Source organism: Brachyistius frenatus, unplaced genomic scaffold, assembly GCF_029030835.1.
Source record: "Brachyistius frenatus isolate BFR_SWC_R1_liver_20210118 unplaced genomic scaffold, ASM2903083v1 Contig_6, whole genome shotgun sequence".
NCBI classification, from domain to species: domain Eukaryota; kingdom Metazoa; phylum Chordata; class Actinopteri; family Embiotocidae; genus Brachyistius; species Brachyistius frenatus.
In genome coordinates this window covers 5526964-5544919 of record NW_027210605.1, presented here as the reverse complement: position 1 = coordinate 5544919, position 17956 = coordinate 5526964, and the positions used below count along the sequence as shown (strand labels likewise).

At 41.1% G+C, this 17956-nt stretch overlaps 1 protein-coding gene across 4 annotated transcripts; it reads right to left on the bottom strand.

The window, feature by feature from the left end:
* Nucleotides 1-2928: 2928 nt before the first annotated feature.
* On the bottom strand, nt 2929-17013 carry calcoco1a (calcium binding and coiled-coil domain 1a). 4 transcript variants are annotated; one of them, XM_069687796.1, is made up of 15 exons: nt 16543-16648; nt 15487-15651; nt 14885-14987; nt 12147-12349; nt 11764-11976; nt 11378-11526; nt 11222-11291; nt 10954-11109; nt 10248-10502; nt 9200-9325; nt 8899-8994; nt 8028-8115; nt 7602-7849; nt 7124-7215; nt 2929-5074 (listed from the first exon to the last, which is right to left on the bottom strand). In XM_069687796.1, exons 1-15 carry the CDS (start codon nt 16561-16563, stop codon nt 5047-5049), a joined length of 2013 nt encoding a protein of 670 aa, XP_069543897.1. In that variant the 5' UTR covers nt 16564-16648; the 3' UTR covers nt 2929-5046. The 4 variants fall into 4 exon arrangements, with proteins under 4 accessions (XP_069543897.1, XP_069543916.1, XP_069543907.1 ...); XM_069687815.1 differs by lacking the exons at nt 2929-5074; nt 16543-16648 and adding an exon at nt 16826-17013 and having other exon boundaries at nt 5103-7215; XM_069687806.1 differs by lacking the exons at nt 2929-5074; nt 16543-16648 and adding an exon at nt 16809-17012 and having other exon boundaries at nt 5103-7215.
* Nucleotides 17014-17956: the final 943 nt, after the last annotated feature.

The following is a 17956-nucleotide window of genomic DNA, read 5'->3' as shown; positions in this document are numbered from 1 at the left end:
GGATGAGAACAGGGTCGGTTGGGTCATGGAGAGCTGTGGGTGCAGAGGCTAATAAATCACAGCCTCCTGCTGAACAAGGACATCAGATAAAGGTCTGTTCCAAAGATTTGTTCACCCTGCAGTTAGAGTGCAGGTGGTGGCGTAAAAAAAAAAGAAAAAAAAAAAATCACAGAATTACTCTTTCCAGTAGTTTTGTGTCAGTGGTCTAAAAGTTGCGCAAGGAAATCGATCTTTTATGATTTATTTGGTGAATTTTAGAAAGATGTAATAGAGAACATCTGAGAAGTATACTACAACATCATAACATGACAAATCAAAAAGAGATGGAAAATACGTTGTACAAGTCATACATAAATCATATATCTCAATTGTTAGATGCATTACAGGGAACATTATACTGAAAATGTAATACTGTTGGGTTTTGGGTCGAGCAAAACAAGGCATTTTAAGACATCACCTTCAGTTTGGGAAAGTTGTGATGAGCCTTTTCATTTATTTTTATGTTTCATAGATTTAAAGATCAATGAGAAAAAAAAATGCAGATTAACTGATGATAAAAGTAATTGTAGATGCAGTTCCAGATATTAGTTATGTTTATATTCGAGGTCTTGCAGGGAAAGTGAAAGTGACGCTTTCATTCAGTGAGTGGCCCGACGCGGTCTCAGATTATGTTTGCCTTCTGTGATCTTTGAGCTTGTACACGAGTCTCTTGGATCCAGAACTTGCTAACGACCTCTGAAATATGAGATGTTGGAGCTTTAACTCAAAATCACCACATTTGTCAGAATATGTCAAAAACCTGGACATACAGTAGTTGTGAAAACTTCCTTTGAAACAAGTAACTGAATGAAACAAGGAAAGGCTCAATGTGCTCAAACATTTTTCAGGTTACCCTGTAAACATAAAAAAATCAGGAGTTATGTATTCGTCACGGGTTATAATGCTTATCTGGACTATATCACTGTCACTGACATTATCCCTTTCTCTTGATTGAACAGGAATCCTCTTAATAAAGGGCTCCTGATAGTAAATATCTCTTTTTTTCAGCGGGCCAGTGTAGGATACTGACGCCTCACCTTGATTTTATTAATAGAGAGCCGGAGAGAGAGAGGATCAGACGAGGGTGATAAACAGAGATGAGATTCTATCAATTATATGATTGCTTTAATTAACTATCATTAAAGACAGATCAATAACGGCAGACTGGAATTAAAATAAGGCCCATACATTATACACTATTTTACAAGGAACAATCAAATTGCCTCATATACTGAACCCTGCGAGGTGTTGCCATGGGAACCCATGGTAGGGTTTGGTTGTGCTTGGGGGAATTTAAAGGAGCCGGCCGGGTTGGATTTCTATATACTCATCCTCACTCATCCTCACACATTAGTGCTGCTTGATTAAGTAATTACATGAGATGGGAAGGCTTATTCACTGGGAATGGAAAAAAAGGTATGGAAATGTGACACCTAAAGGTTCAACCGTACAATGAATTAATAAAGGGTAAAAAAAAAGAAGTCTCCCTTGTAATATTCTTACAGCCACAGGACATCAATTATTCACAAAAATAGTAAAGAATCCATAAAAGTAGGTCATGAGTGTGGCATACCAGAGAAATTAATTTGAATATTTAAACTCAGAGAGAGAGAGAGAGAGAGAGAGAGAGAGAGAGAGAGAGAGAGTGCAGCAGATCTGAGTTTGCTCTGATCATGAGCAAACTGTAGAGGTAGCTCAGTCAACACACAGGAGAGATAATGGACCAGCAAAGGCTGCAGGTCCTCAGAGAGTGATCGGGAGAATAAAGCTCAGTGAACCCAGGTGCTCCTGGCAGCAGTTAGGGAGGAAGGGCCTCGGCTGCGGGTGTGATAAAGACATGTGACCTGAGTTTGATGTGATTAAAAAGAAAACTGGAGGGTCTCTCTATGTGCACCTGAAGCCATATACAAGACAGAGAGGTGTATATGTCATGTGGTGGATGCACGGAGTCGGGAGCAGGGTCACAATGTGAAATGCTACATCATTTACAGTCAGCATCCTGCTTGGGTCAGAACAGACAAAAGGGACGTGTTCGTCATTTGTTACATATGCAGTGAATCCGTGGAGGGTTGGGAATCACTCAAGGGGAGAGAGAGGAGAGGTGAGGGGAAGGTGAGAAACGTTTTCAAGTGCAAAGACCATAAATTTAACACCTTCCCCCTGTACGAGCAGAGAGCCAGACGGGCCATCTTACAGAAAGGGTAATGGACAAAGTGATGAAGAAACGGGTAAAGGTATCTGTGACAAGAGTGAGAATGGAGGGTGTGCCAGAAGGGAGGCAGATGAAATAAACAAGGCCAGGTAGAGGTGGTGGGGGCGGGGGGTGCGATTTGAGGAAGGGGAGCGAGCGCTGGGAGGGCAGGCGTCGGGGTCATAAAAACTAGGAGATGTGTTCTGGCCTCTGGGTCTTCATATCTTTTACATTTCTAATTAAAAGAGATAAAGAGTGAGGGAGTCATCAATCCCACAGTGATTTCCCAGTTAAGGTTTTAGAGGGGGCTGTAAACTAGGCAGCCCGGCATCATTGATTTTATAATTAGCTATCGTCACCCCAGACTTAAGATGGAGGGAGTGTGGTAGAGGGGCAGGATGAGATCTTCAAAGAGAGAGCAGGAGATTGCCGGAGGAGTGGGGAGCCACAAGAATGAAGATGATGAGGAGGTCAGCCCTGAGGGGACGTGGGGAGGGGGGCCGTGGGAGAGCCAAAGGTGAGTAGAGGGAAAATCCAGATTGAGAAATGCATATGAAACAGGCAATGAGCCAAAAGGGAATATAGGCTATTTAGCTGTGTGAAAAGAAATGGCATGGTTAATTACCAGTGAAATGTCATGCGAGGATCAAAATATTACTATAATCTTTGGCCAGAAAAAGACACGTTATACCCAATGGTAGATACATAAACTGTTTTATTATGCAGAACCCCACCCCAACCCCGTTACATGACTGGTAAGAAAATACACAGCGGTGAACATGTGGCATAACCTTCACACACAAAAACTTCAAAACAAACCATAACCACTGGAGCTTTATTGCGGTGTGAGACGGTGCCCTGATGAGGAGCACTCGTACTGGGAGCTCTCAATGGAACAACAACAACAAAAATTATTTCAAAGACATAAAACCAGATTTCAACTACAAACAAGGACTATGGAGAATACATTTAGTGTGCTATCTTCTGGGAAAAAAACACCAGGCTTAAAAAAACAAACAAACAAAAAAAAAACATCCAACTTCTATATGTGGAGAATCAAAAATGTAGTGTAACACCAGCTAGTGACACAAGTGAGAGGTTGGATGGACATTTACTTCTTTCACGACTACTTTAATAATCCTGCTTCTGATGACGCAGTTTCAACATTAAAATCAATTGCTTTTGCACATTTTTTTTCCATCTACCTTTAACACATTATGCTGGTTTTATTCCCTTTCATAAGCACCAATATCTCGCAACAATAAAAGTCCAATCTCAAACCTCAATAGAGTCCACGTGAATATTTGAAAGCACAAAGTAAAAGCTTGGAACGGTATATAGATAAAATATGAGTAAACACAACACACAATGGTAATGATTAAGATAATGGTGAAACGACACAACTAGCAGAGTTAAGTATCCATATATCAATGTTTCATCTAAAAACTCTTCTATAGTAAAAAATAGGGTGCAAATACAGCAGATAAAATCAAGCATCAAGGTATCTAGCAAATTTTCTTAGCCAAGCATGGTAGTTAGTTACACATTGCACAAACAGTTGTGTGAAAACTGAACACCTATTTCAAACCTAACCTGAATATAGTTTAATTGCAGCATAACTCAAGTTAATTATAAATAGAAAATCATGAAAAATGCATAAAGTATTGATTAAAAGGTAAGCAGCAATATTTATTAGGCAGTATATTGCCGTATAGGGCTGGAGGGGGCGGGGGGGGGGGAATACCAACACCATGATGCTGATGTTGGGATCTATAAAGATGATTTTCTTTGACTCTTACTTCATTGTTTTAGGCGCAAATTTTGAACTGGATGACTGTGAATTAAGAGCTCTGCACAATATAAAGTGTAATAAAGAATGATGCTAAATATCCAAATGAACAGCTTGTAAATTTCTGTAATTATCACATGTAAAATCCAGGTTCATCAACAAATAAAAGCTGCAGTTGATCTATAGTGAAAAGCTTATGAGCACTAACTTTATAATAATGACGATATGAAATTACTGAAGTAGAAAGTTGCATGTGGCGTCCATCTTAATAGACGTTAAACACAATCTGTTCAATAAGCTTTCTATTTCAAAAGCTTGTCCGTCTTAGAAAGCGCCTGCGTCACTAAATCTCCTTAACTGCGTGTGCACGACAACAATCAACTGCTAATGCATACAGGAAAGTGCATATCAAATCTTAGTTCTGAGTAAATGGAGGAGAAATATGATGTCCTACATTACTGCAATATAATTTAGCATGATGCTGTATCATTACTTTATGCTGCCATGAAAAGTGTCCAAAGCTGCTGTGGAGAATTTAATGCTGGAAGAGAGTTTTGCCATGAGTTCCAGTGGAGCCAGGCCTGCACAAAACATCATAATTACAGTGCCTGTCATGACGCCTAATCACAAATGCCATAAAAACGACATAACATCCATCGTAAAGCTCTCGACATAGCAATGATTCAACAGAAATCATTCTGCTACAGACTGCAAACTCTCAAATGCCAGACCCCATGCCTAAAAGGCTACCGTTTCAAACAGTGCACCGGTCGTATGTCGGTCATAAACATGGTGCTGCCCTGCCTCCACTGGCAAAACAGTCAGGGCAATAACACAACAGTATGGAAGGAAAAAAAAAAAAAACAAGGTTCACGCTGATACGATGTAATTGCATATTAACATTTTGTCTGAGAACTGAGTGAGCTGTATATGTGCTTGTTACAGGGAGTAATGTGGAAAAACACAAACTCCAACAAAGTCCCCCTCTTCCTCTTTTTGATCAATGACGTGGCGAGACGTCCACCGGTTACCATAGCGAGGTGTCAGCCAGATCACTGGAGGAAGACACAGAACAGAGTGTGTGTGTGTGTGTGTGTGTGTGTGTGTGTGTGTGTGTGTGTGTGTGTGTGTGTGTGTGTGTGTGTGTGTGTGTGTGTGTGTGTGTGTGTGTGTGTGTGTGTGTGTGTGTGTGCGTGTGTTACAAACAGAAAGAAACACACACTTTGGTTGAAAGAGGAGGTTAGACTGAAGGAGTGGGAGAGCGGGAGCCTTAATGATGCTGAAAATTGGCCCGTGACTGCGTTACACCCCTCAGGTAAATCATTGCTACAGCTTGCTGTCAACTTGTCTGTCCCCTTGTCCTCCCATCTTGCCCCTCCCACGCCCCAACTCTGTCTCAAACAGCCTCCCCCGCTTCACCCTGACTCAACTTCTTTTACGATCACATATTCAAAACTTCCATCTTCCAGCCATAGTCACCCTGTCACCATAAATAATTGGTTGCATATGTCTGTGGGCTCGGGCAAGCTTTGAATTCATTGTGTATGAGTGAAACCAGTTCTGTGTGAGGCCAGAGAAATGTAACTAATTACATTTATTCAGGAACTGTGTTTAAGTGCAATTTTAAAGTATAGGTAAATTACTTTATTCTTCAATTTTGACAAACTTTATGCTTTTACTTTCTAACATTTCAGGCAGAAATATGACACTTTTGACTCCACTGCATTCAGGCGGTGGCTTTGTTCTCTAATTACTTTGCGGAGTAAGATTGTACACACAAATCAAGTCAGGGGCTCATAAAATATGACACGTTACTGGAGTTTAAAACCAGCCAGCATGACAGGATGATATCTGCTGGCTTGTTTGGCCTCAAAGACATGTTCATTTTCATATGGAGTCAGTAATGCAAATCTCCATTTGTGAACATTAAATCTTCAACTGTGCTCAATTTGTGGCAATCTTCTTATCATCACTTGTTTAGTAATCTTTCGCCCTTTATTGAGGGGAATATCCTTCAATATATTCTGAGTGCCAGCAAGTAGTTATTTCTGCCTGTTAGAGGCAGTAACACCAGTAGTTTATGAAACTGTTATATCATCTGTGACATTAAATACTTCCTTGTGTTCATGCAACAGCAGGGTAGCAGTGTGAAAGGTAGTTGTTGAAGAAGAATTCAGATCTTTTACTTTACCCTTAAAAGTCTTCGTACAACAATGTAAATATACTCAGTTATAAACATGCTTTCAAAATCCTTCTGGACAGTATTTAAGTATATTTTAAGTATCAAAAGTACTTACTCTGCAAACAAAGGCCCCTATGACTGATAACCCTATTATTATAATATATGACATTATTAGATTGTTGATATTCATGCATCGATGTATACAAATCATTTTACTGTTGTAGAAGATCAATGTGGAGCTCCTTTTAAATAATGTAAAGTCGGGTAGTTTAGTCCAGTGATTTAGAATCTAACGATCGGGTCCACCCGAAGATAAATCTGAGAGGTTGTGAGATAATTAATGGAAATGAATACCCAATTGTGTATTCATGTTTTTGACTCCTCTTTAAATATTTGCTTTTTTGTATAATATACATGTGTGCTAATACATATTTCTCAACAAGAAGCCCAACCAAAGCACTTTTTTTTTCGTTAGAGGTCACAAGGAAAATGGGTCTAGCAATCACCTGTTGAATCTTTAATATTTCATTGCGTTTTATTAGAGAAAAAGTATAATATTTTATTTCCAACGTTACAAGAAAAAGTTTTTTAAAAAAAACCCTGTATTTAAGCGCAATACTTTTAATTAGTTACTTAATTTCTTTCCAACACTGGAAAAAGGTTTGACTTCTCCCAAGTCTTTTAAATCTAACAAAATAGTAAAATGAACTATAAATACATACAGTAGGTACTCTTACAATGGAAACATTTTGAATGAAGGACATTTTATGGAATATTAGGCTACTCCTTTGATACTTAAAAATCGTATTTTTCCTCCTCCTGTGTGTGTGGAAATACAGTTATTTGATTGGTTCTATGTATATTAATGCGTGCTATTGGTTCTATGTATAGTTCTATGTGTGTTTGTGGTGGGAGGTTGTACCTGAGAACAGTGTCGGTGTATTCAGGTAACAAAAGTGCCGTTTCATCTCCGGAGCTGTTCCTTCCACACTGAAGCGGGTCAGATTCCTCCTCCTCAATACCAGAGAGTAACACACACACACACACACACACACACACACACACACACACACACACACACACACACACACACACACACACACACACACACACACACACACACACACACACACACACACACACACACACACACACACACACACACACACACACACACACACACAGAGACACTTAACACATATCTGTCCAGCAGCTATTATAGTCTAATAACTTGCAGACTAGCAACCTAATTGCTTCTAGGAGATAATGTCTATATCAAACGATCCACTGCCCATGTTTAACTGATGTGCATGGCTATCAGCATGAGGACATAGCTCATTTTCAGTAGCACATATAATTACCCTATGGTGATGCTGAATAGCTCAGATAGCGTGTCTCACCGAGTCAGAGCTGTGTGCCAGACTGTCAGTGCTGGCCTGGTGTGGCAAGGAGAGCGGAGCTGGCTGGTTGATGACCACCGCACTCCTGTCCAGCTCCCTGAGGGAGAGAGGAGGGGTGGAAAGGAGCAAGGAGTCAGGCTGACCCTGCTCACATAGGCTGTAGTGTCCCAGAGGTCTTGTTGGATGGAGGATCTGCAAAGCCTCTGGGTTCTCATCCTCAGAGTCCGACAACACACTGTCAGGACACCCTGGCAGATAGAAACATTGACAAAGACAGCATGGTCAGTTTTCCTCAGAGCAACCCTCTGGTCGCCTACAACACAGGCCATTCTGAACAATATTTAATGTTGCTCTTGAATGATAGTGAACACTTTTATTGTTCACATCTGCAGGGCAAACAGTAGATTGATTTGTGGCGCAATTCACCTGTAGAGGCAGTCGGGGCAGCGCTCCACTTGGCACTGGCCTCTGTTCCCACCTTCTGCTCCAGATGACAGATGTACTCCATCAACTCCTGCAGTGGAAAATACAGGCATCATATCATGCACCAATGCAGGACTTGGAACATGGCTTCATGAGCAACCCTTAAAACCCAAATGATGTCTGATTTCTTCAGACCAAAGCCACATAAAATGGCTTCACAGTAAGTACCCAAATACAATATTTGTTATTGTATAAATATGATTATTTCTGCACAATAAACATAACATACCTAATAATATATCTTTGTTTGATTTACCATGCACCACAGACTGGCTGCTATGATCCCATATGGCTGACATTAAAATTAAACTGGACACTGACTTTAAAAACATTGACTATCTGCTCTTCCTGTAGCTGGCAAATGTGATGGTGGTTAGCCAACAAAAACTCTGCAGGCACTTTAACAGCAACAGCACTGCCTGCCCTGAAATCCACCGATTTATATTGCACCATAAACAATTTATATTGCACAATAACAAGAAGAAAACAACAGAGAGAAGATTCCCAACACCTGGGGCATTCACAATACCCATACACTTGTTGTTATATCAGTACGCTTTAGGATACAAATTTATTATTAATACAAAGATTTAACAAAAACAAAAGTTTTTTAGAGTTGCTCGAGCTTGACAGCAGTGCAAATTTGAACTAAACCTGTTCTAAATTTACAGCTTGCCATGAAAATCTTAGGAACTGATTACGTATAAAGCACAGAGTCAGTGGCAAAGTCATTGACTAAACACACCAACTCTTTATGAAGTTTTTGAACAAACTTTTAATTGTCCCCTGCGGCTGATCAAACAATGTTTCTGACCTGTTTCTCTGTAAGAAGCTGCTCCTTCTCTTTCTGTGCGACCCTCAGGCTGGCCTTCAGCTCCTGGAGCTCCCTGCGGGTCTCACTCAGCTGCACCTGCGGGACAGATATCATAAAACAGCAGGACACAGTATATTAGAGCCCTTCCACAGATAGTGTGACTTCTCTGTGATAATTGGGGAGTGAACAAGGTAACTCTCGTATAATTCTCTTTTTTACATCTGCATCTTGTTCCTACTGGATGTCACTTTAAGCAAAAACCGTCTGCCACGCAGACATAAAATAATGTCGTTTTTCTCACCCTGTTGCAATCTTTTTCTCTTCCAAGCTCAACCTCCAGCTTCACTCTCTCCATCCGTTCGTCCTGCAGCTTCTCCTCCATCCTCTGCAGCTCCGCGTTGACTTTCTCCAAACGCTCCTGGTCCTTCTGTCGGGGTCAGACGCACACAAACACACACGACTATTTACTCTGTATATCACATATTCACCTCAGAGGTGAGGTTACTGGATCACATGAGGTTATTGGATCACGTGTAAAATCTCAACTCAGCTTCACATATATGAAGTGCAGTTTTTGAAGGATTCCTTGTATGTGTTCACTTCCTTGGCCAATAAAGCTGATTCTAATAGAACACAGAGTTGTTGCCATTAAAGTGGGCAACGCTTAAAATATGGATGTTGCTGCAAGCTACAAATTCTAAAATGTGGATGCTTCACACATCTTCAGCCCGACAGCACAGAGGATCTATACAATTACCAAAGTTTCAAGGTGGATTAGAGACACCAATTTAGTATCTGACCAAATGTGAAATATAGTGACAATCTCCCCTTCTGTTCCTGAGTTATGGTGAATAATGGCCAGAAATGTGTTATTCGAGACATTATGATGTCATAGTGAAGTTGACCTATGACCTTTGGATATGAAATGTCATCACTTAATTTTATCGCATTACACATTTATGTGAAATGTTGCCATAATTAGCCTATAAATTCTTACATACAAACGTGTTTTGGGAGGCAAACAGTGACCTCTGACCTTTGACCACCAAAATTAAATGTATTCATCCTGGAGCCCAAATGAATGTCTGTAACACGTTTGAAGAAATTGCCTTAAGGTGTCCTTGAGGTATCATGTCGATGAGAATGGGACAGACAGATGGACGGATGAATGGATGGACAACCGGAAAGATCTCGCTCCTGGACATTTCTCTTGCCAGAGTAAAAGCTTCATAAAATAAAGAATGTATTCCACTTATGACAGGTGTAGAAACATTTAATCATGAAGCCATCACATAACTTGCTAAAGTTTCTAAATTCTCCAGATTCTAAATTGTGCAGCGTTGCAGTACCTCAGTAAAGCGCTGCAGGATCTGCCTCTCCTGGGCCCAGTGGGCTCTTCCCTCTCTCAGGGCCAGACTGGAATCTGCAAGCTGGAGGGTTAGTTGGGCAGCCTGCAGTCGAGCCTGATGCAATTCGGCCTGCCCGTGGTCCCTCTGGCCAACCATGGCACTTAGATCACTCTTTAAGCTCTCTGCAGCATGCTCACTCATGTGGAGACGCTCCCGCAGGCTCCGCATCTCCTTCAGGGATGCTTCACTCTCCGTCTGATCATAAAAGAACAAGAAAATATTTGTTGGTTAAATATATGTTACTGTCAGTGATTTGCTACATAATTCTAGTCCTGCAAATAACAAATGAATCTGAAATGCCAAAGTCATGTTTTTAAGTTAATTATTACAGGGTGCTGACACACAGCTCTTACAACTAAATGAGGGAGCATATACGTCCATATATCAGCCTAAATCACAAAATAAAAGTAAAATAGAAAACCAAATCCCAACCAAATTAAGTGAGATGATATGATTACCCCAAATAAATGCTCATGTCAGGTGCAAATATTTTTAACCCATTTAAGAAGTGTCCCAATTATCAGTTAAGTATTCTTTGGTAAACAAGAGATCGTTACACGTCTAGCGTGACATTTTTTCCTCGTGAACTGTCAATCCATACTCGTTTCAACCCCCTCCCCTCTGATTTCCCCAAAATCGTCTTGACCTCTTTCCTGTGTGCAGTGGTGAGTTTCTGGGTGAGGGTGGTGATGGTGTTTTGAAGCTGCAGGACGCTGGTGTCTCTCTGGGCGAGGGAGTTCCTAAGGCCTTGGAACTCCTTGGACAGACTTTTGAGCTCACCCTCTGTCTGCTCCAGCTTGCTCTAAGATAAACAAATAAAAGGCCCAGATGGTAAATGCGAAACAGATATAGAAGCAAAGAACAACAGAGACACGTTTTAATATGCTACACAGCATGTTTTGAATTGTAATTACCTGCAGGTTCTTTCTCTCACTTTCCTCTTCTTTCTTTAGAGCTCCTGCCCTCCTGGCTCTTTCCTTCATCCTGCACACACAGATTTAGTTATGGATAATCAAAACAATTCATGAGACCCACATAAAAGGTAAAAAAAACAAAAACAAATGGCAAACCTCTCCAACTCGTTCTCTCGTTCCACAGCTCTCTGTGTCAGGGTTTTGATGTCCTCTTCTAGCTCTCTGATTCGCACTTCACTCGCCTCCCTTGCATCCAATAAAGCAGTTTTCTCCTCGGCAAGTGATTCTCCAAAAGCCTCCTCCTCCTAGCAGACCAGAGGTATTTTTAATCTTTATGAGGATCTTTTTTGATAAGATATCTTAATGTAATAACTCGAACAATTTCCTGAATTTTTGTTTTGAACTGAGCATGGAAGTATATTAGTTAAGCAGAAATGTTTCCTCTGGCAATAAAGGGAACAGGAAAAGAGTATAAGTAAGTAAGGCAAATTGGTCTTCATCAAATGATTTGGGTCATTATTTGCTTAAGCTCCATACACCACCTTCTGCTTCCTCGCCATCTCCTCAATCTTCTCCTGACTCTGCTGCAGCGCTTCCTGCAGCCTGGTGATATCACACCCCAGCTCCTTGTGTCGTCTGTCCCAGGCCTCCCTCGCCCTCTTGTGCTCCTCCTTCTCTCTCTCCCTTCTCTTATTTGCCACTTCCTGCATGTGCAGCAGCTCAGCACGCTCTCGCAGACATTCCTGCAGTCGACTCTGACAAGAGACGAGAATTGTAATTGTGGTTTAGTCTTTATGTAGCAGCAGCAGGAAACAATGTCATTGATTCCGCAGCATGTGTTTTTTTTTTTTATCAGCACACATTCATTTTGCAAAACTGTAAATACTGTCTTATCGAGTTAGTTTACTGTATTTGTTATGCTCACCTGCAGCAGTTCGGCCCTGGGTACTACCACCAGCATGTCTGTGCCTCCCTCGTCTCCATGGGGCTCTTCCTCAACGGTCACCAGGTCCTCAAGCGGCTTCGGTGCACAAAAAATAAATTTGGAGCTACGGGAGCACACTTCCCCTTTACCATCGATATATACAAACTCATACTCTTGGGAGCTGCGCTTTGGTAGGTAGGAGGCTAAAAATGGTGAAAACAAAGTGAGAGTTATGTCAGAATTCATTTGCAAAGAAGAAGAATTGTGATTTAAAGTAGCCCTATTTTCATTTAGCGCTAACTTCACATTATACTTATGTGGGAATAAGGTGCACTTTAGGCAGCCTAAATTAACATCTAAATTTGGACACCTTTTAAGGTCATTATAAACGATGAGCTTATAACACATATTTTGTATTATATTGATACTTTAGAGAGATAAATAGAGCATCATTGAGTAAATGCTACCAATCATAAGTCCATTTTATAGACCTTTTTCACACTAGACATCACTGCTGGATCATAACTGTACATTTGCTCAAGTACTTAACTTAAGTAGCTACAATTTTGTGATTTTTGTACTTTGCTTGAGTGTTTCCATCTGACGCTACTTTATACTTCCACTCCACTACATTTATCTAACAGTTTTAGTTTGCCTACTTTTAAGATACTTAGCCTGCTTATTTTAGGGAACAAAAGTTCAGGAGGATATTTCATGCAGGACTTTTACATGTAATGGAATATTTGTACACTGCTGTATTGGCAGGCCTTCTTTTACTTCAGTTAAGGAGCTGAATACTTGTTAATAGTGGCTAATTTCCAGCTTTAGTGCATCTCACTGTCATGACTTACAGGGACACTTAAGGGCCTATTGTCTCCTCCCCCCCTCCGCCTTTTCCTAAAAGTCTAGTTACATTGTTGTATTGTAGCCTATGTATTTGTTAGTAGTGTTGCAATACAGCTTCCGGCCACTGATGGGCAGCACTGACGTCATTCAGCGCAGGTGAGCAAAAAAAAAGAAAAAAAGAAAATGGCGTCGTACGCCATCTTGAATTGTTGTTGGGCCGCGGCAGTGGCGCTAGCCTGCGCTACTTCGGACTAATCTACGGTTATGACACTGCACTGCGCCCTAAAAATCGACATCGTCCCGCTCTGACATGTCGTTGAGAAAGTCCACCAAGCCTCGGGTGAGTTCCTGTTTTTCATTATTTCTTCTGTAACGAACACACAAAACGTGAAACGGCGGCGGGAAATCCCAACGGTGCGTTTACCTGGACACGCTACCTAACAGGTGTTGCTTTCTAGGGTAAGATGTGGCGCCGGTCCTTCACATCCTGGTTGCTTCTCTCTTACTCTGTGCTCACATGTGCTGTGTTTTAACACAGTTTAATTCCCCATAAAGCTGTTCTCATTCTCTATTTCTGTTGTCAGCCAACGGGGCAAGTATGAAATAGTGAGAGAAACGTCGGCCCATTAGGACAGCGTATTAACCTGCAGTCACTTCCGAGATATAGCCAAGCTGCTTTCTTTCTTTCTTTGCAACTGCTAAACTTCAGATTTTATAACCGCGACATCGTTACGTAGTTTAAAGATTAAACTATATTTACATGTAAAGTTAAAAGCGACAGATTACCTTACTGAGAGATGAGAGTGACAGAAGATCTTTTATCTAATAACTCCCACATCCTGACAACGACGCTCCATGATTTCTGTCAGAAGTTTACTACCATCAATATTAAAACCAAATAACTACTTTTTGGACTAATTGTTCTTTTAGCATTACTTTGCCACTGGTTTTCTGTTTATCTTCCAAGTTTAACCAAATCTGTCTTGTATCTCCACATTATTAATTCTCCGTATTTTTTTTTTTTTTTCTCTCCACTTATCAAAAAAGCTCTGAGGAACTGCTCACGTCCTCCCCCCCCCTGGACCAGAGAGCAACCAGCCACACTGTGACCTCATCCGTCCTATAAAGTAAGCTAACTTAATATTATCCTTATCTCACACAGGCCATTGCTTCGTGTTTAGAATGATTTACTTGAAATTTCTGTTTCACAATACAGGCAGAGTGAAGGGCCGAGATGGAAAACAAACAGGAAAAATGACATACGGCAAAGTTTAGGAGCTGTATTTCAACCTATAGCGCCAGCTGAGGTCACACCAGAGAGGAGCCTTCTTTTTAAATCACTGCATCGCTGGTGATAAGGAACCATTCAGTAGTTTCTTTTGACTTTCCTTCCTCAGCTCTTCATCCCATGAAGAATGACATTGACAGTATGCTTAAGTTAGTGATAAATCACTCCACCAGGGGTCAAAGCCACACCTGCTGCACACGTGCCTCTCACACTGAATCAGGCTTATCAGCCGCCACTGACACACAGGACAAAGTGAACACTGTATTCTCCAGTGAGCAGCAGCAGCAGTCAGCACTGTAGGCTTTCAGCCATTGTCTTTGTCATCCTCATTACTCAACCTCCGCTTACTAAAGAAATTAATTCAAACCATGACAGAGACTGTCTGTGTTAGAGACCAAGCTAAGCAGGATATTTGTTTACAGAAATGACAAACATTTGCCTCCACTCAGGACATGAGTCGCCTTTTGTATACAACAGAACAACTAAATTTACAATCACATCAATCTCCTGTTGAGGGTTTTATGTGCTGGTCTGAGCAATGCACTAATACAGATCATGTTAACTATCGGAAATAAATATTGTTTGAAAATGAGAGCACGAGTACCCTGGAAGTGCACACAGCAGTTCACATCTGTGCCTTCTTGATAGTCGGCTGGGGCAAGTGCCCAAACAAAGGTGTGGTAGTCCTTCACTGATGACCATCCCATCTGAGGAAGAAATCATTTTGCACACAGTTATTTTGCTGTTGGATACATACACCGATTGACAGGTGAAACGTTAAGTATAATAGAGCTGCTCAGCAATAAATATTTCCTTTCTGAGCATTATATTGTTTACATTTAATTCTATCAGGTTTAGAGAGGTGTTGGTTTATTTAAATGGTCATTTTGGACCCTTTAATTTTTGGTGCTTTTGAACTGAGATTGTTGAAGGGACAAAATAGTAGGAACATCTCTGGGGATAACCTAGTGCATTTCAACAACACCACAAATTACACTCTCCCAAATTACTATAAATAAATAGACACCTCCCTCTCAATCAAATTGAATAAAAACTCACCATTACAATTCTTATGAAGAGAGGATTTATTGCTGGGCAGTCGTATTACACTTATTTCTTCACCTGTCAGTGGTTTCAACATTATTAAGGATCAGTGTATACTGTTTATTCACTTGATTTGTGTGACTGTCATCTGGATAACAATACCTTGAAGAGCCCTATCCAGTCATTGCTGGCCCAGTTGTGCTGTGAGCTCAGTGTGTAGTGGCAATCGACTCTGCTCTGAGGGAAGTAACTGCAGCCCACGTTTCTAAACTCCACCTGCCAAACCTTGTCCATGGCAACACAAAACAAAGGCAGGCTATTCTGCACCTACAGGGGAAAAACAACAACTTGCTTTTACAATTGATTTCGGATTATGTACAACAACTTCAAGGTAGAAACTGACATGCATGGTTAGATGAGCTAATTGTGAAATCGGTTGAATAGACAAGAGTAAGCCAGTAGTTTGTGAATATGTATTCAGTGTAAGAAGATATCCTGACCGAGTGCACACTTGAGGAAAGGATTCCAGAACTAAACCTTGGCGACAACATGGGCTTTAAGCAACATGACATATTACATGTTTGTCGCCTGTGCTATTTCAGTCGTCAAAATCATTTGCTATTGGGCACTGTCACATGTAAGCGTGCAGTACGAGGTGTCTGGGGCCTCCAGCATGTATGCGGCTCAAATTCCACCAACAGATTGTTGCCATGAATTTATTTTTATTTTTTTAAAATCCCAACCTGCAGTTAACAACTTTGCTTGCTTACACAAAGCACCATTTATCTATTTAGCATCGTGTGAAGGGTATTAACTCCAGTTCAGGTCATATGTGCATAATTATGCTTAATGTACCTTGCCATGACAGAAGTTAAAATTGACACACATGCAACCATGCAGGGAAAAAGAAACCCATAATAGTGAACCAGACATGATCAACATACGGCAAGATGTGCAGAAAGGACTTTGTAAACCCACTATGGGTTGACAGTGTGCATGTGCTGTAATTATGGATTAACTGTGACTTTCCCATACTTTATATGCATCCCCTGTGGCACACACAGTAAGAATCTGATTTAATTACAGAGGTTTCGAGTTTTCTATTTTTGTAAAGCGCCCTCAACTGAATTATATGCGAATTCATCTTTAAGGTGTCAAGATTGCAGAACACGTTGCAGATAAAGAGACGAAAACCACAGATCGGCGACGAGAACGTACTGTAGCTTTCTGAGGCTTCATGTTACACAGCACGAGGCTTGAGGCCCAACAGTGGCACAGGTCGAGAAAACAGTGTCGATGCGAGTTTGAGAAGACACGCGTATATACACAGCGTTTGCGGGTCGACTTGAGCCCGCGCAGGTTCATTATTATTGTCATCAATTAGTTACGGCGACGCGAGTGCAGATCTGACGAGACCTCGGCTGCGGTAACTACAAAAGACATCTGCGCACATTATCTCGACCCGTCTCTGATGTCTCGCTTACCTTTTTCAAACCCTCACCTCCTTTGTAAACGGTAAGAACGAGTCAACGGATTCACAGTCCGTCAGAAAACAACCGAAACATGGACCGACACAGCTGTTGCTGTCCTCCTCGGGCTCAGTTGCTCCAATAACCCGAAACAATAACAACACACACACACACACACACACACACACACAAAAAACAAAGCAAAACACGAGCGCGACAGCTTCACTCCCACCGCGGAATTATGGGAGCTGTTGTTCACCCAGCAGCTGAAACTGCGCAGCAATATCAGTGTTTGAACTACAATCCCCAGACTCAAAACACACCAGCGGAGGTCCGCTGAAAGTAATATGATGCTTCTCATCGGCCGCCTCCGTCGAGGCACACAGCGCCGCTGGTTGTCAGGCTGATTCTCCAAGAAGAAAAAAAAGGAAGAAAAAAAAAAAAAAGGAGTATCTCTTGTTTGCGATGAGGAAAACAACGACTAGGGAATGCAATAACGGAAATGGATATTTTTATTTGCAATTACTATTTGGTTTACAGAAATGTCATAAATGTTTGCAGTGCACTTGTTTGATTACGAGTCACAAACTTGCAATATTTCCCATGCAGTTGAAAGGTAGACTGTGGGCTAGAAAGGCTACTTTATTTTAATGACTAATATATTAGATTTCTGGGACCTGCACATTAGCCGTATTATTTGATAGTTTTTTTGTTGTTGTTGTTTTTTTTTTATATATATAAATCAATGTCCTACATTAAGCAGGTTTGTGTTGTCTCTATAACTTCGCTAAGGAAAATTGGGCTTCAGAGCAGATCCTTGGATGTCAGTCCATGTCCCACATTTGATACAGAATTCGGGTTTTTTTTTCCAAAAAGATTTTCCAAATAACCCAGTAATCCTACTTGTTGGAAGTGGCCCAGTTTGACAGTTTGTGTTAGAGACGCCTCACAGTGCCACAGTGCCTTGAAACGCGGCGGGCAAGGAGCATGAAGACGTTGCACTGCTGGACAGCAGATGGCAGTATGCCATCTTGAAAACCCAATGCTTTGCATCCATAATTTCACATGCAAGCCATATCCCCTAAAGCTCTAAAACGCACAGTGCATTCTCCTTAGTCTCCCGAGACTATCCCACAGCCTTGTGAACTAATCTTGGCACACAT